Source organism: Crinia signifera, chromosome 2 (genome assembly GCF_055691185.1).
Source record: "Crinia signifera chromosome 2, ASM5569118v1, whole genome shotgun sequence".
Taxonomy (NCBI): domain Eukaryota; kingdom Metazoa; phylum Chordata; class Amphibia; order Anura; family Myobatrachidae; genus Crinia; species Crinia signifera.
In genome coordinates, this window is record NC_139218.1 from 151,285,733 (window position 1) to 151,313,595 (window position 27,863).

Here is a 27,863-nt window from a genome sequence, read left to right on the forward strand (position 1 = left end):
ATAGGACTGCATTAGTCTGCAAATAGGCACTGTGTTCACACTATGATCAGAAGACATCGTGGGAACTAGTGAAATCTTGTTGTCGCCACTGTTACACCCACAATAAGCTTAAACCGACGTCTAAGAACATATAGAGTAGATAACAGGCTTTCCCACAGACAGATAACCTTTTAATTAAATTTCTATTAGATATTATTAAGTAAATATATGTGGGTAACTTTGCAGGGAATAAGGATATTGAGCAATAAAAGCTATTAATGTACAATAGATATGGAATGAGTGACAGGGGTTTACAAAGAGCTGTTTATTTAACACTAATAAAAATTACTTTGAGACACACATACACACACCACTACACACAACATTGCTTAAGGACAAATACACGTATATTGAAACAAATAAATGTACAACTAAATTCACATGGCACAATACATAAAACAAACACATTACAAAAATAGGCATTCAGGCACATATAGTACTGCACAATTCTCATGCTAAGCAGTGTACTAAGGGGCCTATTCATTCAGAATATATTGTGGGAAATCTTGAGAGAGAGAAAAAACACAGCCAGTTTTGAAATTTTCTCACAAAAATGAAATATATCACTTCAGCCCATTTTTCCATTGGAAAAGCAACTTCCTTGGGTTTTTATGGGGGCTTGCTAAATCATGAAATATACCGACTCTAAAAACTTACCTATGGGTTACATAGCCACTGTTTGCACATGTGCTTTCAGATGTGTAAAGCTCCTAATTTACTTCAGTTACTCTTGCCTCATTACAGTCATGCTTACATTGAAGCTAAATGTGTTATTGGAATATGATGTTACAGACATTTATCAATCAAAAACGTTTTTTGAAATTTTGCCGCAATAAGATTAAAACACTGCTGCCCACTATACATAGAGGAGGAACACCTTCTCCTGTGGGAACAATATGCAAAAACAATGAATAGTTTGGCACAGGTGTTTATAAAAAGATGTTCCACGTTGGTCTCTGAAACGCGTAGCTGATTTGCACATCTTAGCACTTTTCAAAGAGGAACTTTGGACGCACTTGCAATTTATCCGGGACTTCACCCCTAAGCCATCTGCGGTGGTGCCAGAGATTTGATATAAGTGTGGCCCACCACAGCACCTTATTTGGGTGACATATATTTTAAGCATTTTATTATATATCATATATCAATGTATGTATAATTTTTGATCATGCATGTATTTTTTCAAATAAATTGTGTACATCTTTTCTTTAAAAAAATTAAAGGTTTTGGAGTGGAACATCTTTTTTAAAACACCCGCGCCAAACTATTCATTGTTTTTGCATATTACACACATTTCTATAAATAACTTTTCCTTCTGAGCACTAATTTCCCAAGTCTGTATATGTACATAATGTCACAGGACATTTTCGAGAAAACAGTACATACTGTTAAATCAAAATATCAGTTGCATATTATTAATATATTACATGGTTAGTATTTATAGTGTGTTTGGCCTCCTGAACATTTATAGACACATTTTATCTTCAAATATTATTTAATAAAGGTCATATAAAGTCAAATACAGTTAAATGGTATAAGAAATACAGAAGCTATAGGTGAAAGTAAATCCGAAAATGTGTGCAGGTATACATAATACCTAAACGCTCAGTCCATAATGATTTTTGCTAAATGAATCAGTTGTATTTAGCAGTACTTTAAACTAAATATAATTATTATTCAATGTAAGGAAGAATTAATTAGCAGATCATAGCATGTGAATCTACGTCAGTACAATCTAACAATGCCTATTCACCTGTAATGTTTGGGAGACCCATACATTTCGGTAAGTTCTCCTGAACTTCTAAGAGAGCAGACTAGCCTCCTTCAACCACAGTAGAATGACAATCATGGGGCATGACTACAGGATTCATAGGGAATTGCTTTATCATGGCATCCCTGCTGCTCAGTTCTGCAACTTCCTCTGCTGAGTAGTGAGTAGGGCGACAAATTGACTCACCACACCATGCTCACTCATAACTCACACCTGAGCAATACCCCCCCCCCCCCCATGATCTACAGGAGGGCATCATAAAAAGTTGGTGAGTTTGCTACAATAATTAACTACATGTTATGTATAAGAAAGAAATATATATGTAATGGTTGCGCACCTATATTGACCATTTATGAGTTCCTTCCATTCAATGTATAGTACAATGTAAAGGCTATGTTGCTAAAATAAATAATGCGAATGGGAGTTATAACTTCATGAAGAGAATTGTGGCTGAAGAGATTCATGCAGTGATTTACACCAAGCTTGCTCTAATTTGGGTTTAGAACTCCAAACCCATTTTAATTATTTTATGGACCTTGAAATTTGCGACAATTGCCATAGGCTCTAATGTAAGCACATCATTGCAACATGTGATCCTGATCTAAAGCATGGATAGACTGTTAAATCTTCTCTTATATGTTTGCAGTGTTCTATGGTCACTCTGTCCTGCTCTCCCCACCTCCCATTGTCTTCTAAGGTCACTGAGTCCAGTAGGTCTCACATCACTGAGTACTTCTAAAGTAAGCCGGTAGTTAAGATGACTTAAGAAAATGTAAAGTGTAAAGTTTTCTTGTGTCATTGAAGCATGTGTGGTTTTTTTTTTGTTGCAACTAGTATATGTGAGATTTGATATAATCCTCTATCATGCTCTGTAGAAAAAAAAGTTTCTGCAAGTTTATGAGCTGCTCTCTTTGGTGGTATCTGCTCTGCATCCAGATTTTGCTTCTTTCCAAACACTAATCTCTTTAGCGCTCCTCAGCTCCTTCTACAGCCACAGACACACTTTATAGCGGTTGAACAAACTGGTAGACAAGGCGTTGGGATACGTCAGGCTTGCGGATGATGCCTTTTTTGTAGTATTGTCGAATGGAGCGACTCAGTTTATCGTAATTCATTGCTGGACGGTTCTTTCGGATACCCCACAGTCGCGCAACCTGAGCTGAATCTTCAATCTTGAAGATACCTGTGGAGATTTGAAACAATATAACAAGGCCAGAGAGAGAGGTTAGAATTGATGTTTCTATGGCTTTTATGATATTACAAATGGAAATATAAACTGCTCCTGATTATGTCCATACCATACCATTCCAATGACATTATGGTGACTCAAATTGAGCTGTGCATCTTGAGAAGTTGTTGTCATTTAACCTTTCTAATGCGTACATAAATCATATTTTAAGTTTTAAGATATAATTATAGCCCTATAGAGGTTGACATTAAATTATTGTAAAAATTTAAATACAGGGCCTGCACTATCATTATGCAGTTTTATGCATCATAATAGGGTGCCAAGACCTGGAGTGAGACTGTCAAGATACTAAAGATACAGTAGATTGATCGAATAGATTACTAAAAGAAAATTTAAATTGAGATGTGGGCTATATCAACATCTATATCTGAGAAGAGAAAATGCCATAAAAGAATGAATAATTAATTAATTGACTAAAAGTGACATATGTGAAGCACAACTTTACTTCTGGTTATAATTTGTTGTAAATTAATAAAAACTGTAGAACAATAACCAAACCAGTAAAATGTATGCATCTGCAAAATGCACCATCACTAATTTCCTCAAATAGCCCATAATTGAAAGAGAAGCTGTGCAAGATGGATGCGGGACCATTTGTCTACAACAAGATAGATAGACAGCCATTAGGTCGACACCATTAGTTCAACAACTCAATAGGTCGACATGCTTTTAGGTTGACATACCATTAGGTCGACATACCATTAGGTCAACATGTCATTAGGTCGACATGCCATTAGGTCGACACTGCCATTAGGTCGACAGTGTCTAGGTCGACAGTCAAAAGGTTGACATGGTTTTTTTACTGTTTTTTTACCCAAATGTCGACACAGTCGACATGGACACAGTTTGAAGTGAACCGCAGCCCCTCGCTGCGCTCGGCACACTATTATAATCGAACTCCACGCCCTAGTGCAGTGATTTTCAACCTTTCTACCTTGCAGCACACTAAATAAGCTTTTAAAATTGCCAAGGTACACCATGACATCCCCACAGGGCAAAACACATTGGCCCATAAAGGAAAAAAACAAACCTATTGCCCCCCATATAAAAAACAATCACATTGGTCCCCACAGGTAACAAAAATAAAATACATTGGCCCTTTAAATGAAAAGAAGAGACCAGTAAATAACACTTAAACTGGTGATGGCTGTAAACTGGTTTGGGCATCTCTAGATCTGGGGGCACACTTGAGAACAGCTCAAGGCACACTAGTGTGCCACGGCACAGTGGTTGAAAAACACTGCCCTAGTGGATGGTAGGGCATGAAATACCGCCTGTCGGCACATGTCGGCTCAAAAAACAGTGAAAAAAACCATGTCGACCTTATGACTGTCGACCTAGACACTGTCGACCTAATGACAGTGTCGACCTAATGACATGTCGACCTAATGGTATGTCGACCTAATGGTATGTCGACCTAAAAGCATGTCGACCTATTGAGTTGTCAAACTAATGGTGTCGACCTAATGGCTGTCTATCTTCTTGTTGTAGACAAATAGTCCGGATACCATGCAAGATGGACTTGTCCTTGGGTTCTCCCATTCACCTATATGTTGTATATTAGAAAGGACACATACAGATAAACAACAAAAAAACAAGCACTTCAGAGACAGGGACTGACACTTTTGATTTGTTTGCGGACCCACAAAACAATATTTTAAATGGACTACCCACAATCATTAATGAGCAGGTTGATAATTAGGGTGTTAGTGGCAGAGATTGCATGTGCTGGTCCAAAAAGCTGGCAACTGATACTGGACTTCTTTTTATAATTTTACAAATTATTACAATTTTGTAAAACACATTTCATGAACTCGCTACAAATGATGTAACATGGAGGAGGTGCCTAGATCAACATTCCTACCTCTACTAAATTTGGCCTAAAAAAGTGGAGCAGATGCCTTCACGAATATCATGATTTGGGTAATAATTATACATCCAATAGTTGGCTTTTTTGGTTACATGTCCTTATTTTTTATAACTGGCAAGAACTAGTGCCACTGGTTTCTGACTTAAACAACATCATCAACATCCTGCCAGATACAAAAATATCTCCCTCATACTGTTATTTATCCACACTAGCCATTTGTATTATGTTATCATCAACATCCTTACTTGGAAGTTTCTCAATGAGTACAATGTAAAAAATGTCAGAAATACATAAAAAAAAATGTGGACACCCTTAGACTCTCAGGGATTTATGAGCACAGCCTTATTGTTCTTTTTATGGAAACCAAAGTGGCTGTTTTAAACCTCTTTTCTTAAACATTGCGAAATATTTATATTTCAGTTACCCTTTCTTAAACTTTCTGGCCACTGATTAACATTAATAGATGTTGTAGTTCTATCATGACTGGTATCAGCCATTGCACTAGTACTGGGTTGCTGCTCCTGCTCTTCCATCCACCGATCATGATCCAAATCTACTACAGTGCTTATAATATAAACCCAGTGGTACAGAATCTGCTGGGCAATTTAGGCATTTTTTTTAAAAACAAATTACAACTTTAAACATATACAACTTTATGCTGTGGGGGAAATTTACTAAGGGAGTTCTATAGATTGTAAGCTTGCAGCAGGGCTCTCCTACCTCCAAGTCTGTCTGTTGTTACCCAGTTTGTTTTATTACTGTCTACTATTGTAAAGCGGAACGGAATCTGCTGCGATATATAAGAAACTGTGGTTTCTTATTACATAAGTACCGAAACTGTAAATAAATAAATAAATAAATATTTCAGATGGGATGTTGCTATGGGCAACCAATCATTTGACTTTTATTTCCAAAGGGGAGAGAAATTATTTGAGAAATCATTCGATGATTGGTGACCATCAAATTATTTCTCTCCCCTTCAGCCACATGCGAGGGGACGTGTTTTAGGACATGCTCGGGCATTTGGCGGGGCGGCGTTAAGTCGCTGGCTAAGCAGTGAACGACCGCTGCTTAGCAAGCAGCAGTAAATTAGCTCCAAAATCCCTGTATTTCATTTTTACAACCATCCTGCCTTATTTACAATATAACTAAACACAAACAACCTAGAACATCCTGGTTATTCTCTACAATAATAATGTAATCTACAAAAGTATATTTTTATGTTTAGAAAACTTACATTTAAAGACCCTTACACCATTTCTTTTATTAACCTATTTTTCTCATTTTACCCCCAAAGATTGTTTCCCTGAAAAAACAGGTTGTGCCATCTTACTAACCCCATTCTTTGTGAGCACTATTTCCCTCCCAAAAACCTCCATGATTAAATTTACATCCCTTAAATCCTTCCATATAAAAAGATCAATAGGCCAATGTCAGCCTATGGCAAAATAATCTTAGAAAAAGCATAGTGCTGGCAGAATTTGTGTGTGTATACCGGAAGTAGCAGTTATTATCATTTTATATATTTAGCATATACTCAGCTTATTTTAAACACATATTTACAGTGTTCTTTTATTGCTATTTAAACTGTCCTATTTATACTGTTAAATCCATTTAAATAAAATGTAATTTAATTTTTATACCATAACCACTGTGTATGTATATTATTTGAATATTGGAAGTGAAGCGCAGGGTTTAGATCCCCACTTACCATGTAACCAGGGCTGGTGCAAGACACCACTGCCGATTCGCTCAGCTGGAGATGCGGCGATGGCCGCAGCGTCTAGCTCCACGGGGGGGGGGGGGGGAGGGGGGGGGGATGTGTGTTCGAGATGTGGCGATGGCTGCAGTGACGCTCCACCGGGGGGTGGGGTTTGAGATGCGGCGATGGCCACAGCAACGCTCCACGGGGGGCCTGTGGGTGGCAGGAGAAGCGGCGATGGCCGCATAATCGCTCCACGGGGGGGGGGGGGGGAGAGAGGGAGCCGCTCACCCCCATCCAGAGGGTCTGCTCCCAAGTGCTGCCCTCTAGTGGCCGGCGCCCCAGGCAAATGCCTAAAGCTGCCTAGTGGTGGCGCATGTAACAAATCATCAGTCCTGAATACACAGTCAAGTCACAGTAATATTACCACCAGCTAATAGCCACAGTAACCGCCATGTTTAGTGTAGACAGCAGGTAGATGAGCTGTGAGGTTGGCAACGGTACCTGGAGCCATGCAGTGTACCCCACAGCTGAAGGGTATGTGGCTGATGATCCATATAGCAAACTTGGCAGTCATGGTGGTCTCACCAATGCTTATTTGGGTTAAAGTATGGGGATTTAGCATGCCATGGAAGTACTTAGATGTCTTGGTCATGCTCGTCCAACCACTGTTGGATATGTAGTGTGACATGTCGCATTGTCTTGCAAGATCACACCCACTCCATGGAAGACAATCCGAATGTATAGGTCTATGTTATATGCAAAAATGGATTCATAACCAAATTAGTTGAAAGTGCCTTCCACATAAATGAATGGGCCCAGAGAATGCTACAGAAACATTCCCTAAACCATAGACATAATTTTGCGGCTTGACAGTGTATTTACCTCAGTTTGAATAGTCTTACCAATCAAAGACTGTGCCAGAATATATGCATATTCCCTCTTTATACAACATTAAGCTTAACCCTGTAACTGCCAACATCTCTGTGAGAGATGTGCAAAACATCCGCTCAAAATGCCAGCGTCGCTCACATTTGTTGCGGGACTGTTAATTGGGAGGTATGCCTCGGGTATCTGAGCTCCAGGGACATGCACAGTGGGCCTATAAGATTTGACCCTATTCATTGATCTACTGCTAAAAATGTCTAAGAAAAATAAATTAATGGGAGTTTTTTTTTGTAATAGAAAACAAACCGTACAAAAACTGACAAATATATCCCCTAAAGGTGCCAGTATTACTCAAATTTGTTATATACATTCAAATAACAAATATTGTGTAATATAGATTTGATTTCCTATACACAGTAAGGAAAACATTACAGGCCATTATGATGAATAAAAACATTAGCTTGGCAATTTTCACACCTACAGTATTTTAACAAATTCACTTGGCACTCAAAGGGTTAAAGAACTAAGGTTATAGAAATTTCGGCTTTGTAGAGTCCATAACGGAAGAAGTAATTTTTGCAAAAGCTATTCATGTTTATAATCCTAATCACAAAGTAGAAGCAGGTAGAAGGAGGAGTATACTCAACATAAACCTTTAATAGTACCACTTTAAAAAAAAAAATTCTACAGGCTTTCTGTGTTACATAATTGCTCTACTATTCAATTGGCTTCTTGTCTTGTTCCTTGTATTTGAACATGTGACTATCAGATAAAGCCAAGATGGGGGAAATTATAATAATATCACCCACGTTACATATGCATACATTTTTTTAACCCTGATAAACCAAGTTCAAAGGTTAAAGCCTTACAAATACAAGTAAGTAAACAGTTCTATTGCAAGTTGGGGAGTTAACTAAGATGTTATCAGATCGAATATTCTCTCTCTCTCTCTCTCTGTATATAGAGTACATAATGTATATTTGATAACAGACTATATATATTTTGATTAACGTTGTGTGTGTGTGTGTGTGTGTGTGGGGGGGGGGGTCGGCACCAATTTTCATCTTGCCTCCGGGAAACTGGGACAAACTTATGCCACTGGTACATGCTGTAAGCATACAGTTAGGATGGCTAGAATCAATAGGGCAGATGTATTAAGCCTTAACAAGAGATAAATGCAAGGGTGATCAGGAGAGATAAACGTCCAGCCAATCACCTCCTTACTGACTTTTTTCAAACACAGCCTGTAACATGGCAGTTAGCAGGTGATTGGCTGGATGTTTATCTCTCCTTATCACACTTGCATTTATCTCTTGTTAAAGCTTAATACATCTGCCCCAATATTCTTAATCTTAAAGAATCAGGTAAAAAAAAAAAACTAGAACATTTGAAAAGTTATCATTTCTCAGCCAATGGTCATCCTATTTTTTTCCAAAAGCTTATTCCTTTTAGGTAGCAGAAATGTAGATTAACCCAATCTAAAGCTAACAAACTAGGGAAGGAGACAACAAAGTAGGAAGTTGTCTAAGTCATTAAGGGATAACATACAGGGGTGGTCCCGGGAGTGCATTACTTCTCAATCACTTGTTATAAAATGTTTCAACTAATCCCTGTGCCACACCTACTGTATATCTTATGAACTTCTTTAAAGTAAAGCATTTTCTCCAGAGCCCACCAAACAATGACCAACATGGTTCATGATATGGGTCGGAATAAGCTACTGACCCATATCATGATTAAATAATGATGTAAAGATATTACCAAAAGCTCTGGTCATTAGCCTTTGTCATTTTCTTTCTAGCCCTATTCATAATGACCACTTGGAATTTGTTCCATTATAACAGATGAGAGAGGACACCAGACAGGCTATAATCCTTATTACTAGAATACAACTATTGTCTTTATGTCTCTCTTTACACACCAATGTAGCATTAGGACTGTGGGGGAAATTTACTAAGATGGGAGTTCTATTTCAGATGGGATGTTGCTATGGGCAACCAATCAGATACTATCTATTACCTTGTAAAAGGTGCTAAATAAATAAGTAGATTCTGATTGGTTACCCACAGCAACATCCCATGTGAAATGAAACTCCCATTTTAGTAAATTTCCCCCTGTGTAATTTTTTTTATCACTTTTTCAACACTAATAAGGTGTGATATTGTTGAATCTCTTTTTACAGGAATAAGGATTCTATATTCTCTGGAATAAGATGTATATCCCAAAACTACTATTGACTACTATTGTAGTCTTATATGCATCATAATTAGTTACAGACTGAAATTTGTTTTCGTGATTAATCAGTAACAAAGGTAAAAAGGGGATAGAGATTGGGTGTAGGAAATGTATATTATCGACGTGCCTGATTCAGAGATGGGCGCTAATACAAGTGCAATTTTCTCTGCAACACAACTGCAGATAATAGTAAATGCAGATATTAGTTAGTCCACCAAAAATTAAAATTGAGATGTCCAATGGAGCAAAAGCAACGCATCATTTGCTGCTTATACCCTTTCACATTGCAAATTCTGGGTCACACCCAGGATTTGGACATTTGAGATGCGATGTCACCCAGCAATAAGCCAGGTTGCTGACATCATTGTGGGGGGTGGAGGAGGCAGCACTTGGAGCTGAACCTGCCTCCACCCTATAGTGTGAATGGGATCCGGGATAACCCTTCTTTTAACTTGGGTCGGAATGTCTGGTTGCTGGACCCAGGTAATTTCGGTAGGCCCTTTCACTTCACACGTCAAGCCGGGTCAACCCGGCAACAACCCGGGTTGGACCCAGGTTATTTATTTGTGCAATGTGAAAAGAGTATAAATAATTAGCTGTTCCGGCATCTATCCCAATGTGAAAGTTTAAATTAGCATAGATCCCTGTGTATGGGTACTATCTTTAGTTTGTATACTACAAACTCAGATCTTTTTTGGGCACATAAAAGGACAGACACGGAAGGAGACCATGGTTCCCAAGCAGAACAATATACTTAAGCTAGCCATACGTCAAAACGATATTAGGACTAAACGCATACCTTTGACGGGTCGTGCGATCGATTATGTGCATGTCACATGCACATCATGAGGTATTTCAGGGCGCTGCACGGTCCCACAGGTTGAGAGGTCACTCCACTGATCATATGTGATGCACAGATAAGCAGATTGTATGTGTTTTTTTATAGCACATACTATCGCTCGTTCAATCGATCATACAACCTGCATCGTATGCAGGTAGTTCTAATGTATAGCCAGCTTTAGACCAAGATCTATCTGCTGCAGAGTCACTTTTTGTAACCTTGATGAAAGCGAATACTGGTATTCCTACAATACCATCTTGAACAAAAAAAAAAAAAAATGTACAAAATAAAAAATCATTTTTACCCTTTTCCTTGTTAAGCCAGCGGATGGAACGTCCATAACTGTGTGGTTTCAGTAAAAGCTCTTTTAGGAATTGCCATAAATGGATGGGCTGCCCGGAACTGGAGGAGTCTACCTCTGTGTCTGCCCAACATTCTGCTACAACCCCACTTCCTCCTGGAAATAGATTACATAAAACAAAGGCAATGCCAATTAATTTTGATACCACAGTCCCAAGCATTGTAATGATTCGTACTCAATTTCATGAATTGTGAAAGTTTACTTCTCTAAAACATACAGTACAATTCATGGGGGAGATTCTCTAAGCTAAAAATGCGGTAAAAACCCCGTTATCTGGGGTTTTACCGCATTTTGGGATGCTGTAAGCATCCCCCACCGGGTTAACACGGCGGGGGGGCATCGCCAGAAAAATCTGGCGATGCCCCATAGAAGCCAATGGGCTTCTACCGCATCCCACCACCGCCCCGCAACGACCCCCCACCGCCCCGCACGGACCCCCTGCCGGCCCGCATCGCCCCCTCCCCCCTCACCTGTGTCCGGGCAGCACAGAGCTGTGCTGCCCGGACCTGTGACCTCCTCCCTGCACTGATCCTCTTCCGGGTGCAGGGAGGAGGAGAGCCCGGCGCAGCAGCAGCAGCGCCGGGTGTGTGAGGGAGGGGGGAGCCGCCGAGACCTGCTGGGACCCGGCGACTCTTAAAGCAAGAGCTGTCCTTTGCTATAATTATCGCATATGTTAGAACATATGCGATAATTATAAATGCGATGGGCGGCGAAGGGGGGCGGAGATTCTTAGAGAATCTCCCCCCAAGAATCTTATTCTACTCTATATTTACTATTACAATTTGCTTCTCTAATCTATTACTTTATACAAATTCTACTGCTGCAAAAAAAATATAAGAATCCATCTACTTGCTACATTTGAAAAGCCGTGTTGTGCATGTTGTGCCAAATTGAGAAAAATAGCAAAGATGTATGTGGACACATCTGTATTTCATAGGCCATATACTTGAAAAGAATGCTAATTTGCACAATATATTTAGATTTTTTTTAACCATTAAATCCCTGTGGCATAAGTAAGTCTCAAAATAATTTGTAATAACACTGCAAAATAGGATACAACATATTATTATCATTTAAATTCAACCAATTGAAATGGGCAAATAATAATACATAAGATCAATTAATAAACATTTTTAGAAACCTCATCATTCATGTAAATAAGGGCGGGTTGTACTAAGCTGAAAATGCGATTTCAGGGGTTTTACCGCATTTTCTAATACATGAAAACCCAGCCGCGTCACCGCATAGCAGGGTATCGCCACCTGGTGATACCCTATAGAAGCCTATGGGTTTCTATCGCCGCACGACGCAAACCTGCCGCCTCCGGCGACCCCCCCTCCCTCTGACTTACCTGGCATCAGGTCCTTCTGGACCCAGAAGGTAAACCCCTCCTTCCCCAAGCGACGCAGCCGAACATCCTTCCGGCTGCAGGGGGGAGGAGGAGGCGCCGGGGACAGCTTGCTTAGCTGTCCCGGCAAGAGGGGAGGAGGAGGTGCTCAGGAGGTGACGGAGACCCCCCGCACACCACATTATAGGTATTGCGGGGGGCCTCCGTCACTGCAGTGCGATGCTAGCCGCATATGTTAATACATATGCGCTAGCATCGCGGCGGCTGGGCGGCAAGGGGCGGCGATGTATATTAATGCATCCCGCCCTAAGTACCTTAATGATTGCTTTTTTTTATACAAATCAGCAAAGTACAAATATACAATTTGGAGTCACATGATAATTGTCAAGGCGCATAAGCTGTTTGCCCGGATACACCCTAATTTTGGATTGTGTTTCTGTGAAGCTGGATCACTCATTAGGTTACTTATACCACTTTTACACCAAAATCCTGGATCCGATGTGGTATTTAGAACACAGTTCCAATCCGGGTCAGATCCGGAATTTGCCCCATTTACACTGCTGTGCCGACTTGGAATATTCTCAGACTGGTACCATTTACACCGCACACGGGTGCAGGGGTGGTGCTTGGAGATGACATCATCTCCAAGTACCGGGCCCTCGAACGACGCGCCAGGACAGCCGATTGCCACACTAGGGGAAAGCCCAGAAACAAGGTAAGCCGCTGGGCTGCCCCTAGCCTCCGTGCACCCCTAGCCCCTATTCACTCCACCCTCCATACTGACTGAAGGACACTGCGGTTGAGAGGTTGGGCTCCCCCATTGGTGTAAACGGGCCCCGGGTCAGATGATAGCCCCGGGATAGCCAATTACACTGCCCCTCCACCCTGGTTAGGACCTGTGGTTGGTTAAATTAGGCATCTGACCCACACCACCACTGCTGAGCGGCAGCAGAGGTACTGTATTAATTTTCCTAGCTACTGGTCCATATTGCTGTTTAAATATTGTTCTGCTTCATGGTGACTGTTCCTTCCACTGGAACCAGCCACCAATACACTGTGCCTCAAATCAAAGGTCTGTTCCTATCCTCCCTTTCCCTCCCAGCCTCTTCCTTCTCTTCCTTATTTTCTCTCTGTCCGTCCTATCTGCTCTGCATGGAGCATATTTTGTATGCATACCCTCCAACGTAAGCATTTTTATTAGCTATAAAGTGCTCTGCAGTGTCCGTTATACACATTACACCAAAAAGCAATGTGTCTTTATACACATTACACAACAGAGCAGTGTCCATTATTCACATTACACCACAAAGCAGTGTCCATTTTTCACAATACACCACATAGTAGTGTTCATTATACACATTACTGTATGCCATGGTAGAGCACCTTACAGTATACACATTATTCCCATTGTAGAACCCCCTATACGGGATGTGGCCATTCGATAAAATGATGGAATCCATTTACCCCATCATGTTCAATTTATCTACGTACACAGGGATAACTGCAAATGTACACAATTGTGTTTATTCAGAAAAAGGGCCTGGTTTTGAGTAGTACTCACAATTCTTGGAGTGAATGTGTGTCATTTGATACTGTGGAGGAGGGGTTGTAGTTGCATTGGAGGTGCAACTCCAAAAGTTCTCACATAGCATGCTAGGCTAGCAAACTTCAGACCAGTCCTGATTCCACCCAACACAGAGTCCCCAACTATGTATATCACTCCTGCACATTCATGAGTGTGTCTCTTTCCATGTATCAGAGGAGGAAGTCATGAAATTAGGGGATTTGTGACAGTGTTTAGTGGCATCATGTAAAGCAGACCTCCCAACGGTCCCACGTTTCGGTGGACTGTGCTGTTTTTTAGGGACAGTCCTGCATCCTGATCGGGCTGGCAGTGTCCAGTGGTGGGAGAGGGGCAGGTGAGAGTGCCCCCCCCCCTGCACGGCACTTCAGAGCGGATAAGAGACACTGCGCGCATGCGCACAGCGTCTATTCACAGAGGCAGAGGGGCTGGTGGAATGGCCAGCAATGTACACAGCACTGGCTATGCCCCCGTAGGGATGTAGAACTGGGGCATGGCCTGCAGCCGCTTCATCCCCGCAAGGCAACATCCCTAATAGATTTATAAAGTGAACATGTTGGGTGGTATGTGTAAAGAGCTGCATCATTTAGTGATTAAATCTTTTCCTACAGGAACTTACTGCAATAAATAAGAAAAAATATATATTTTTAGCAAATGTTAGAAAAAAATGTTTTTTACTCTTTTACTGTCATCTGTTCTTTGCCCAAAATCATGACATTTACAAATATTGAGATAGATGTATTAAGCTTAAAAAATTAAAAAATAAATAAAGTGATAAACAACCAGCCAATCAGCTCATATCTGCCATGTCACTGGTTGGGTTTGAAAAATAACAGTTAGGGGCTGATTGGTTGCTCATTTATCACTCTTCATTTTAGCATTTTTAAAGGCTTAGTACATCTCGCTCATTATCAGTTTGAAATGCTGAGATCCTCTGCTAGGGGGCTTAGTGAATCAAGTTTAGTCGAGTTTCATAATTTTCCACCTTACCGCAATATCTCAGATCTGGAGGTCCTGTCTTCTCTTTCATCCAGGCTGCTGCAAAGACATGTAAAGGATTTAGATTGCAGTAACTTCGGGAAAGTTACAAGGGTAGATTTACTAAAGCTTCTAAAAATGAATAGTGGCAGTGTTCCCCATAGGAACCAATTAGATTATGTCTGTCATTTTTTAAGATGGGCATTACGGATGGTGTAATGGTTAGCATTACTGCCTCACAGCGCTTAAGTCATGGCTTCAATTCCCACCATGGCCCTAACTGTGTGGAGTTATTCTCCCTGTACTTGTTTGGGGTTCCTCCGGGTACTCTGGTTTCCTCCCACAATCCAAAAATATACTTGTAAGTTAATTGGCTTCCAACAAATTAACCCTAGAATGTCTGTGTGTGCGTGTACATGTGGTAGGGAATATAGATTGTAAAGGTGCCCACACACGCACCGATCCCGGCGGTGCGATGCTGTACGATGGGGTGCGCGCTCCCGCGGCACCTCATCGTACAGTACAAAAAGTATGTGCTGCACATACTTTTTGTACTAGCTTTTTCTAGCATAGCATTGCATCGCATCGCATGCACATCGTATGCACAAGGCATACGATGCGATGCTATGTGTGCTAGTTAAGCCCACAACGCACGCCGGGAACGGTGCGTGTGTGGGCACCTTAAGCTCTACTGGGACAGGGACTGATGTGAATGTTCATATATTCTATCTCTGTAAAGCACTGCGGAATATGTAAGCGCTTTATAAGAAATGTAATAAATAAATAAGATGCAATATAGAAATGATTCTGGAAAAATTGGTTGCTATAGGCAACACCAACTATTTTTATTTTTGGAAGCTTTTGTAAATGTACTCCATAGATCATTACATCCCTCTTGTACCAATACTGGTGCTGTATTACCTGACTTCCATATATCCAAATGAGCATACAACACATCCCCACACAATGGAGACCTCTCTCTGAAGCCATCTTCATTCAGTGCACACACATCTCTTCCGGTTAGATCTTGGAAGCTTCGACCCACTTGTGGAAGGCGATACTGGTGCTCTGTCCACAGTATCCACTTCTGAACATTACCTGAGGACCATTCCATGGGATCTAATTAGAGAAGGAGAATGTTTAGGTTGGGAGTATGTCTTCTCATAGATAGACACTCAACTTTTATTGCAATGAATATGGGAATATGTAGAGGACATTTCATTCAACGTTTATCTTTAATCGTAAAATAATTAACTAGAAAATAACTTAAATACTGGAACTAGACTGGAACCTTCACTGGAGGTTGGTTACAGATGGAGTTCTCAATACATGTTTTTATCCTATATGCTAAATTATAACAAAATATTTGAAATAGGTACTTATAGTTCAGTAAAATGACGCTATGATGGAACATAGTAGCATGGTGGTTATTCTGGTTCACTCAGAAAGGCACAATCACTCTCTAATGGACAAACCCATATGCACTGCAGGTGGGGCTGATGTAACAAGTGCAGAGAGAGTTATATTTGGGTGTTCTATTGTTTCTGTGCAGGGTAATACTGGCTGTTTTATTTTTACACTACAATATAGATATCAGTTTAAAGTACACCCCCCACCCTAATCTAACTCTCTCTGCACATGTTACATCAGCCCCACCTGCAGTGCATATGGTTTTGTCCATGAGAGAGTGATTGTGCCTTTTCGAGTGAACCAGAATAATCCCCTATATGTGTGGGGTTTGTATGTTCTCTTATTGTTTCTGATTTCTTCCCACACATTTCAAAAACATAATTGGTGCTAAATATGTCCCCCAAAATTACATATCCACCTGACAGCAGCACAATGTCTCTATTAGAATTATATTTTTATTTGTTAGTATAATGTTTCACCTTCCAATGAATTAATAAAACTCTGTTATATACTGTATTTATATAGTCTTTTTTTAGCATTAAAAAGCACCGTTTCCTACAATGAAATCATACATCACAAATTGCGAACAGAAAATCAGTTTAATCCTGATAATATATTAAAAATGCATACTGCTTCAGACAGACAGGAACAAATAATATATCCACGTACAGTCTTAGGTATTAAAATAAACAGTCACACACTGGAACGCATACACTTGCATAATGACATACATATTAGCACTAGCCGATTACTTTCTCACCCCGCCCAGCCAAACTCGCTTTCCCACTTAACTGTTTTGAATATTCTGTGTCTGGAGGGAACTATTGTGGATAGAACTGTTTATACCCCAGAGAGATAACTGACTTGTTCATATGCACTAATATTGTTCTCACTGTTCTATATATTCTAGTTTCTACTGTCTATATGCTGCTCATGAGCAACACTGCCTATGGAAGAGAGCTTATACTGTATCCTCCACTGTTACATGTAGCAACTCATGAAGATAACGGGGCTCATGCTGAAAGCATCAATGCCCATACCTGCAGACTTATAATGGGAAGCAGCAATATAGCACTGCAGACTATAATCATTATGTCTGTGTATGTGGGTAGGGGTCACTGGGTCGACCGAATTTAGGTCGACATGCATTGGGTAGACCACTGAAGGTGAACAGGCCTTAGATGGACACCTGAAATAGGTCAACATGGCTAAGGTAGACAGGGTTGGAAGGTCAACATAAGCATTAATGTTGTAAAGCATATGACAACATGAGTTTTTCATGATTTTTTTCCGGAATGTCGACATAGGGAACATGGACACTGTCAAAGTGTACTGCATCCCCTTCGGCACACTATTTTGTCTCCCCTCCACACCCTAGGGGATGACAGGGCATGAAATACCGCCTGTCGGCACATGGCAGCTCAAAAAACAAAAATGTGAAAAACTCCAACGTTTGACTGTCGACCTTGCCAGTGTCAACCTAATGCTTGTGTCCACCATCAAATCCTGTTGTTTGTTGGCCATGTCGACCTTCAGTGGCCGACACAATGCATTTCGACCTTAATAGGGTCAACCTAATGACCATATCCTGTGTATGTCCTCAGTACATCAATCTACAGTATATGCATCTCTGTGCAGGTCTTTATTTGTTTGCAGTTATCTGCAATTTCTGTACTCAACCTTTGTTAGACCCCTTTGTTAGACCCCTTACATCCCCACATATCTCCACTCAGTTACAAGTGGGCACGTGTCAGATTTGATCAACCTTTCATAAACACATTTTTATATTCTGAAAAACAGAAATATCTCCCTTGGATTTTATTCTAATATGTATTTGAGAGGCTACAGAGGTGTCACCTGGAGGCAAGTTAAAATTGGTGTGACAAAAGGCAGTGGATCAGGATCAAACTCACAAGATTCAGAGGATTGAAGCATGAATCAGAGTTCCTCAGTAAGTGGGTCCCAGGCCACATCACAGTCTAGCAGCAACGATGGGTCACGGGTGCATTGTTGCTTGATACACAAAGGCTGAGAGGGGCAAGACAGGAACTGTCCTTTCCCCTATTGCTGGCGTCAGCAGTAGATACATACAGATGAACAGAGCTGGGGATGCCCGCAATCAGAATACTAATGCCAGCATCAAAATGGGGGGAATCCCAACAAGGGTCAGGTAGTATACTCACCTTTCCCTGCCGTTCTTAACCCTCCATACCTGCCGACCAACCATATTCCTCCTCACTAGTGTCTAACCCTGTACGTGCCGCTTAAACCTAACCCCCATTGCACGCAGCCTGACCCCAATCTTCCCTTCTAAGTACCTAACCCTAAACTCCTCCATTATCAGTGCTCCTGGAACAGAACTGATTAACTGTACATAAGCACTGGAAGAGCTGCAGTAACACTTGGATCCAACTGTGAACAAGCAGTTACCCCTAAAGAGCTTGGAGCCCGTAGGCAAGAGTCTCCATTGCCTCTTGGAGTTACACATCTAAGAGTATAAGCAATACTCCATAAAGCCAGTGGCCTAACTATAGAGGGTGCAGGCTATCAAGGGGGTGTTTGTCTGGAGGGTGTCTTGTCCATGGGGATACCTGTGATAGCTTTCACCAGGGACATGGGGAAGGGGAGATTACAGCCTCATGCCCGGACCATACAGGGAGGCTTTATTCTCCAAAGAGAAAAAGGTTTTTTAAGCAGCGCTTAACAGTGGAGGACACTAAATGGTAAAAAATAACAATTTATTACACAGTTAAAAAATCAATCAATTAAAAGCATATCCACATGATAATGGAGGCAATGGGGCGAGTGTTGGTAGGACCAAGTGGTGAGGGAGACCAAAGTATATGACCTGCACTGATCCGTGGAGATGAGTCCTGATGGAGTACAGTCCAAGACTAGTCTGGGATATCGCTGGAGGGATCGGTCCTGAAGGATGTTGGAGCAGGTTGGTGCCCCCCCTTGGTTTGGACCTTGAGTGTCACTTTGGACCATCTCCTGCTAATTCATCTGATTGCCGTCATCTTACCAACTATACCCGATTTGGAAATTACAGACCCTTACTGGAATCACCTTTCGCAACACTGGTTGAGGTTTAAGATTGGTCCTGCTCCAACATCCTTCAGGACCGATCCCTCCAGCGATATCCCAGACTAGTCTTGGACTGTACTCCATCAGGACTCATCTCCACGGATCAGTGCAGGTCATATACTTTGGTCCCCCTCACCACTTGGTCCTACCAACACTCGCCCCATTGCCCCCATTATCATGTGGATATGCTTTTAATTGATTGATTTTTTAACTGTGTAATAAATTGTTATTTTTTACCATTTAGTGTCCTCCACTGTTAAGTGCTGCTTAAAAAACCTTTTTCTCTTTGCATTTTCTAAGGGGTTGACCTCCCCTTATTCAAGTTGCTGCTTTTAAGAAAATAACTCGGGTGATAGCGCTCTATCTTTCAACTTAGGTTGAACCTTTCCATTAGGCTTTATTCTCCCCCTCCTCCACTCCCTGGTGACAGCTGTCACGTGAAGCCCCCCGGACAGGACACCCCCAGGACGGGACACTACAAGCTCCGGACTGCAGATTTTGATGTCTGGTCCGGCGGTCCGGGGTCTTGTCTGGGTCCGGTTTTTACCCTTAGCCGTGGCGCCGGCTGCCCCAAGAGCGGGCCCTGCCCTGCAATCAAAAGACCTGCATCTGCATGCCGCTCCTCCAAGCTTCATGCAGTGCAGCAGCACTGCCTCCGTACCTCCCTGCTGCGGCGGTCATGGACGGTAACAACCGACACCCTGGACCCCTGTACTATGGTAAGTCATCATACCCCCTCCCCATAGTGTGTTCCCTTGGACCAGCCCCATACTCCCTCCCCATAGTGGGCTCCCTTGGACCAGCCCCATACCCCCTCCCCATAGTGTTCTCCCTTATAGCCAGCCCAATATCCCCTCCCCATAGTGTACTCCCCTATAGCCAGCTCCATACCCCCTCCCCATAGTGTACTCCCCTATAGCCAGCTCCATACCCCCTTCCCATTGTGTACTGCCCTCCATCCCTCCTCCCCATAGTGTGCTCCCCTATAGCTAGCCCTATCCCCCCTCCCCATAATGTGCTCCCGTATGGCCCCTGTTAATATTGATTATTGAGATATTTATTATATCACAGTATTAAATCACAATATACACATATACATAACAATTACTAAAGCATATATACATAAAACATTCTTAAATGGACACAGTTAAGGGACTCAATACTACGACTATGTATCTAATAATGTCACACTCACCAAAAATATCTACATTTAGATACAATCACAATTTACAACAGTGGCTTTATTCAGCTGTACAATTACTGTATATATGTGTACTCAAACCAAAGAAGCTGTGTAGTGGTGCATAATGGAATACTACACAGCACCCTTGGTTTGCGTATATATATATATATATATATATATAAATGCGGGAACCCAACTGAATAAAGCAGCTGATATAATGTCAGAAGGGGGGGGGGGGGGGGGGGGACGACATTTTAAGATTTTGCTATGGGGTCCACAAAGTTCAAGTTGCGCAACTGCATAAAGCCATTTGTCATCTATAATCTTTTATAAATGAAGATAAAATAATTTCTAGAAAAGCTAAAGGTTTTTCACTTAGTTTAGACTACAGTTGATTTCAGTTGTTTGCTGCTATTGTTATTTTACCCAAAATTTATTTCAGTACAATTATCCCTCTTCATATTGACAGTTTGAATCACATGTCAAAACTTGGATTATTATAATAAGGTTGATATTATGCAAATGAAATGTAATGAAGTCAATAAATATGAATGCAGTTTTTTCATGCCAAGAAGATTACTGATGGTGATATATGAGGATGTCCATACACTCTATATACTTTGCATAAGGAGATAGAAATGTATTCATTTTATGTGTCAAGAAAGTGGGCCTAATTCAGATCTGATTGCAGGACAAATTTGTTCTTAAAAAGGGCAAATACATTTGCCCTACCTTCAGTGCACATGTTTATGCCCATTTTGAGAACAAATTTTGGTACTTGTGTACTAGCACGGCGCCCACGATATTTGGTCGCAAGACATATAATCGCATCGCATGCTATACACCCGATGCACTGCGATGGATTTAAAATTGTATAAGCCCCCTATAAGATGTTTAATTGTATAAGCACCCTAATGGGGGCTTACAATGTTAAATGCACCCCCACGCCACCCCCACTATGAACGTGAACCCGAAGCGTGGCAGGCTCCGCGAGCCCACGAGGGGCGGCGGTATGCGTCCTACGACATTTTCATACCCTCACTATACACGTCGGCGTGGAGTTGATTCTATAAGCGTGACGAGCGCAGCGAGCCCCGCGAGGGGCTGTGTATTACTTTACATGTGTTCCGCGTCCCCTCGCGGGGCTCGCTGCGCTTGCCACGCTTCGGGCACGGTGGCTCGCTGTGCTTGCCACACTATATTAAATCAACTCCACGCCGACGTGGATAGTGGGGGTAGGAAAAGGTCATAGGATGCGTACCGCCCCCCCTCGCGGGCTTGCTGCGCTCGCCACGCTTCGGGTTCACGTTCATAGTGGGGGTGGCGTGGGGGTGCATTTAACATTGTAAGCCCCCATTAGGGTGCTTATACAATTTTAAATTGCATACCATTGTATATGCGATAGAATGGCATACAATGCCATACAATTCGATGGTATACAATTTTAAATTGTATAACATCGGCTGCCATCGCATTACATCGCATATCATCGCATGCCTTATGGTCTGCGATGCGATGGGCGCCGTGCTAGTACACAAGTACCCAAATTTTACCTGCGATCAGGTCTGAATTAGGCCCAGCGGGAATAGTTATGAAATATATCATACCTCCCAACATGACCCTCTCCAGAAGGGTGCTCAGTTTTGGACTTCCCTCTTAATGTTTGATTAATTTTTTTGACCAATTTCGTTCATTTCGGCCATTCTGAATGAAATTGGTCAAAATATCTTTCAGTGCGTTTGCGATGAACGATGAATGATGATGCGCATACCCGCCAGTTGTTCATCAAGATTGTTCGTCAACTGTGCATGCATGGATATCTTACAAAAAGAGCCTATAAACTGTAGCTAGATCTTTGTCATCAATATCTTTCATCCAGGACACTGGGTTCAAGGGAAGTGTCTTTCAATGAAATTGGTCAAAGAAAATTGTACAGTGTGTATGCACCTTAAGAAAGTTATTTCCACACAGGTGATCACAATCATAAATAAGAGGGAAGTCCAGAAACAGAGTATTTTGTCCCTCCTGGAGAGGGTCATGTTGGGAGGTATGATATATGGGGGTGGGTGCGACAGTTCAGATGTCCACTTTGTGAACATTGTGATGGTGTGTCAACCTGTCGACAGTCTGAACCATGTTGACATTCAATATTGTGGTGTAAATGTTAAAATTCTGTCAACCTTCTGACAGAGAACAAACATACAGTTTAGGAGAGCTAGCCGGTTAAGCATGTGCTTAAGTTAATTAAAACCAACCTTAGTTTCAGGGTCAGTTTTATCCCTAATTTGCTTAATTAGCCAACCAGGTTTTAAGCATGGATATGCTTGACAGAAATAACTGAGCTATTAAGTGGTCTAATTGTCCCAAAACAGTGATAAAGCCTAGCTATTTATTTTTGAGAACCGGTTTTACTATCCTGTGATAAGGGGTTAAAGTGAGGGGGAACGGGGTGGAACTGAGTTCCACCACCTCTAATGGTGAGGTGGGACATTTTAACCTCCACATTGGCCCTGCACAGTAATTCTCACAGAAAAGCATTCTAGTTTGCAGGGGGGATGCCAAAAACCCTACCACTGGCCCTGTCTATGACTAATGGGGGGAGGGGAAGGGGGATAATTAGGTGGCATAGAGAAATTAGTTCCCCCACCTCTGCATGACCACTTTATGCCCTGTCTGTGATCCATATCAAAATATAGTAAAGATAAATGTGAGTTGTGGCTTTCACAAAAGTACAAAATCATCCTGTAACTTTGTAAATTCACAAATTGCAGCAGAGAGCATTATACTCCTCTTTAATTATGCTTTAATCTGTAGGGTTTGGTACAAGCCTTTTAGGCTTCCCCTTATCTTGGGAGATAGGATAAGCAAGGTGTTGTCTCCTATTTCCTGCTTAATATTGCTTACTTATACAGCCACAGAAAGAAACCATGAAAACAGTAAAAATGTGCATTTAAATACATTTTCTATGCTTAATAAGCTACATAGAATCTTTTTGACTGGGTGCATAGATTAAAAAGAAATGCTACTCACCAGCAGATATATTGAGAAGCTTACATGCCGTCTCGATGTCTTTTAAAACTTCCCCTACTACCATGGTTTGCATTTGTTCAAGGGAATGATCTTCTAGATGTAGTGAGGTTTGGTACTCCAGCTCATGGTGAAGTCCTTGACTGTCTATAACAGGGCATTGCTCAGGTTCCTTTTGCCCATCTCCTCTATGTCCATTTGGCAAAAGACTTTTAGCAGCCCAGTTTCCTCCATCACTACTGTAAAGTATGTCACAAAATGGCAGGTAGTACCCAGGTGTCCCCTCTTCAGGAGGTTTGTCCAAGCTACTGAGTGAGGAATCCTGAAGTTCCAAATGCGTGTGCGTGACGGATGGAAGGTTTGTACCGCTGCTGCCCATTCCGCAGAGTTGTGTAGCACAAAAACCTGAAGATAAAGAATAGTACAAATATTCTGGTATCTACAATAATATGATATCATACACCCAATAAAGCACTAGTACAGTGCTGCAGTCTCCTATGTTTATATTGTATGTATACTGTAGATGTCATTTTGACCTTATCACAATGGCCTATAATTACAGAAGCGGTACACAATATAGGATCTTATGAATGTTCTCTATAACTTCTCATCACCAGCTGTTCGATGCTGTAGTGTTCTTGCAAATGTGCTAGGTCATATATTTTAACCACTGTAACTTTTTATTGCAATAAATGTATTTACAAAAGACTTTCTGTGGCTGAACATAATTAGACATGACTATGACATTCTGATTGAAACATGAATATTTCTATATAGCATCATTTATATGTTTGATTGTAAATATATTGAATGCATAACACAGTACAATGAATCGATGGACTAACGTATTTTTTTCAACCTTAGTTACTATTTCAAATGAAATATTATGTTTAACAATTAAATATATACCTATACACTTGTTAACACTCAGTTATACTGTATATCCCCTTTACGGGTGACTTTAAACATTGGGGCTGAGTGCTGAGGTCACGTCTTGTTTGTGGAGCGTAATTTGCATGATTCACACTGTTCTTCAGAACAATGGGGTAAATGTATGACTGGTCGCTATGGGGGAGATTTGGTATAAACACAGCTTCTCCCCATTTATGAAGTAGTTTGCTCAGTGACAGGTGTGCTATGCCCCCTATAATATAACATACACCGCAGTAGGAACAGTGCTTCCCTTGCTGCGATATCTGCTGGCTCCTGGCTGTGCAGAAGACCTTGCTAGACTCACAAGATCTTGCACATGCCCAGATAGCTGGTCATAGGAGACACGCGGCACATGAGCTCTAAAATGATGTGCTGTGGTGGGCCTGCCAGCGATCGCCAGAGGGAGGTTTCACTGCTTCCAACATGTTAATACATGTTGGTGCTTCACCTCAGTAAGGTGATGACGTAAGAAACAACAAGAAGGTATAATACATTTTCACCCATGTGAACGCAAACTACAGGAGATGCAGAGTCATACCGATCTCAAGGGCATCTCCTCTTGCAGCATGGTAGATGTAACTGGGCTGTAATGGGGTATTCACACAAAGGCACCCACCCCCCACAGAGGGGGTGGGTGCTGACATCATGTGACCTCAGACGCCTGCCCCAAGCAGGCAGGGAATGCCTGCATTCCCTGGGGCCTGCACAGTATTTCTATGGGTGCACCCACCATTTTTGTGGTGTCCCCCTGGTAAGCCCCCTGCCTGTCAATTACTGTACAAGCGCCCCAGCATATGAAATTATCGCTGAAGGTGCTCAGCGGTGGTCTGCACATGTGTATAGTGCTTATGCACATGTGCAGCAATCTACAGAGGGGACAAATTCACTGCCTCAGTTCCAGGCATGATGTCACAGCAATTAATATAAACTTGCTTTCAGCTCTTCTCGTGAGGGTGCACTCCATACAGAAATGCTGATGTACTCCCCCCAATATCATAACGTTTGTGACAATATTTTGAAGACGTTCAATAGATATTGCTTTACATAAACTATAAAACATTACTGAGAATGATGTTTAGTACACAAGAAAAGAAGAAAGTTGTTGACAATATTCTAAAAATAAAAATAAAAAGCATTCTCCATAGCAAAAATTACCATGGAGAAGTTTTTAATGCGTGGGACTATCCTTGGAAACGAAGACAGTTAGCAAATAAGGCCCCGCATAAGAAAAAGCCACCAGATGCAAGTGTTTCATGGTCCTCTACATCTGGTACAGATTACTCTGCTGTGTAACTTACCTATAGCCCAATCCTGCGTCCTTCCAGTCTTGCAAGGAAAGAGAAGTAACCTGTAAAACTATGGTCAGGCCACTCTCTGTTCTACTGCACGCAAGTCAAATGTTTGTGACAGAGATATTACATGTTTGTGTGACTAACGCGTTAATCCATTAAATGCTTACTTAGCCAGCTTAAACAAAGTTTTTTCTTCGAGCAATGGAAACCTATCACACCATAAGGTCTCTCATACAAAATATATACTAGTATTTTATCATTTTAGCTATTTACAACTACTATTGTGATACATCAGAATTAGTAATAACTCTGTATGTGACACAGAACATAGAATTCATTCACATGGTAATTACCTATGTTTTATCTAAATGATATGTTGTGAATTGGTCAGTTTTACTTGTGCTGTATACGTTGCTAAGTTTTGTTCAAAACATTAAAATCCCATATATTCCAGTGGATGAACAGAGATAAAGACATTTCTAAGCCTGTTACAGGAGACCACGCTCTGCATAATGAAATACCCTTTCTGAAGGGGTAAGAGATGTAGAATGGAGACAAAAAGTGGCAGCCATGACTGTTTTAAGGTCAAATGGTTTATCCCTGCAGGATATTTTATCTTTAACACTTATGTTACCATAAAACATATAGAATAAGTTACTTTTGTAATGTATTACTGCCATTACCCTAAAGAACGGTTTTAATAAAGCTACATTTTTTCATAATGGCATATGTAATATCGGTACGGGCAGTACAGGTAACTTTAAATAATAGAATTTAAAAGGATGTATGATGCAGATGCTCATTATGAATATACACAATCAAAATATTTTATGGACATACAGATGGCAAATAACTGTGGGTAAGATTTTCACTTATATCTATCAGGGACAGTTTAGGGCTAGCGCCTCCTGGAAACACTTCAAAAAGTGAATGAGCTTGAAGCAAAGTGTTCTGTAAACAGAGACACAATGACACAAAGATTCACAAGGGACAGACAGTGAAATACTGTACTATCATTTTACGCACATTTGTGCAGTGTATGTGCCACTATTGTCTATTATTATTAAAGTATATATATATATATATATATATATATATAACTATATATATAACAGCATCATTTTGCTTTGGACCAAACACTGAACAATTTTGGTTTGGACATAGTAGGAGAAAAATGTTCCTACATGGCGCCTCTAATTTGACCAGTTACATAACAGATTATAGGGTCTAATGGGACCAGATTGGAAAAATAGATAAATCCCACAGTGTTCTACACCTTTTATCCCCTAATACTAACAACATAATAATAAACATGAAAACTATTCTTTAAAAAACAGGTTCAACTGCATAAACTTACACAATTAAAGTAGCAGGTATATACAAAATGTGTACATCAGTCATACAATAAGGCAATGAGCTCCAATAGATTGTAGTACAGAAAATATATGTACAAATCGTACAGTATGGTTTTATGTTCAATTATTTCCTTCATTTGAAAAAGTAATGGATGTATGCCATATTGAAAGTAAAGATAAAATGTTACCTGTGCAGAATGTACGTTGCCACCGGCGGGGTGTCACAGTGTCATTTGTGTCAACTCTATGACACCTGTCTGTTACCTCTATATTATCTCCTTCTCTTACCTAGTGTTTTTTCTCTCCTCACCCTCTCCCTCCTCTTTTCTTCTAAGGTCCTCTCCCCTCCCTCTGTCTCTCGCTGACGATGCTTTAAATCCTGGAAGAGACACGTGTCCCTGGAGTAAGGGATGTCTCTCCCACTTTTTTCTTTCTACTTTCTTTACTTTCTTTTCTTTTCAGTCATTACCATCTCTCTACTTCCCGTCTTGTTTTTTTTTTTATTCCTTATTTTCAAGATTCTCCATGGTATTTTATTTATAGTTTTTAAACTTTTCTTCTTTCCTCCTTCTTCTGAATCTTATTATTATCTTTGACACCTCTTCTTAATCTGATTTTATAGCTTCTCATTACTCTTTCTATGCAGGTTTGTTTTCTACCTCTACCTTTCTTTTTAAATACCCTTTTACTTATTTTCTTTTCCCCTTCTTTC

At 40.9% G+C, this 27,863-nt stretch overlaps 1 protein-coding gene across 1 annotated transcript; it reads right to left on the reverse strand.

Annotated features, from left to right (window-relative positions):
• Positions 1 to 358: 358 nt before the first annotated feature.
• SPDEF (SAM pointed domain containing ETS transcription factor) lies at positions 359 to 27,450 on the reverse strand. The gene is made up of 6 exons (XM_083171110.1): positions 27,340 to 27,450; positions 23,575 to 23,976; positions 15,786 to 15,983; positions 14,877 to 14,924; positions 10,900 to 11,052; positions 359 to 2,993 (listed from the first exon to the last, which is right to left on the reverse strand). Exons 2-6 carry the CDS (start codon positions 23,948 to 23,950, stop codon positions 2,815 to 2,817), a joined length of 954 nt encoding a protein of 317 aa, XP_083027236.1. The 5' UTR covers positions 23,951 to 23,976; positions 27,340 to 27,450; the 3' UTR covers positions 359 to 2,814.
• Between the last annotated feature and the right edge of the window lie 413 nt (positions 27,451 to 27,863).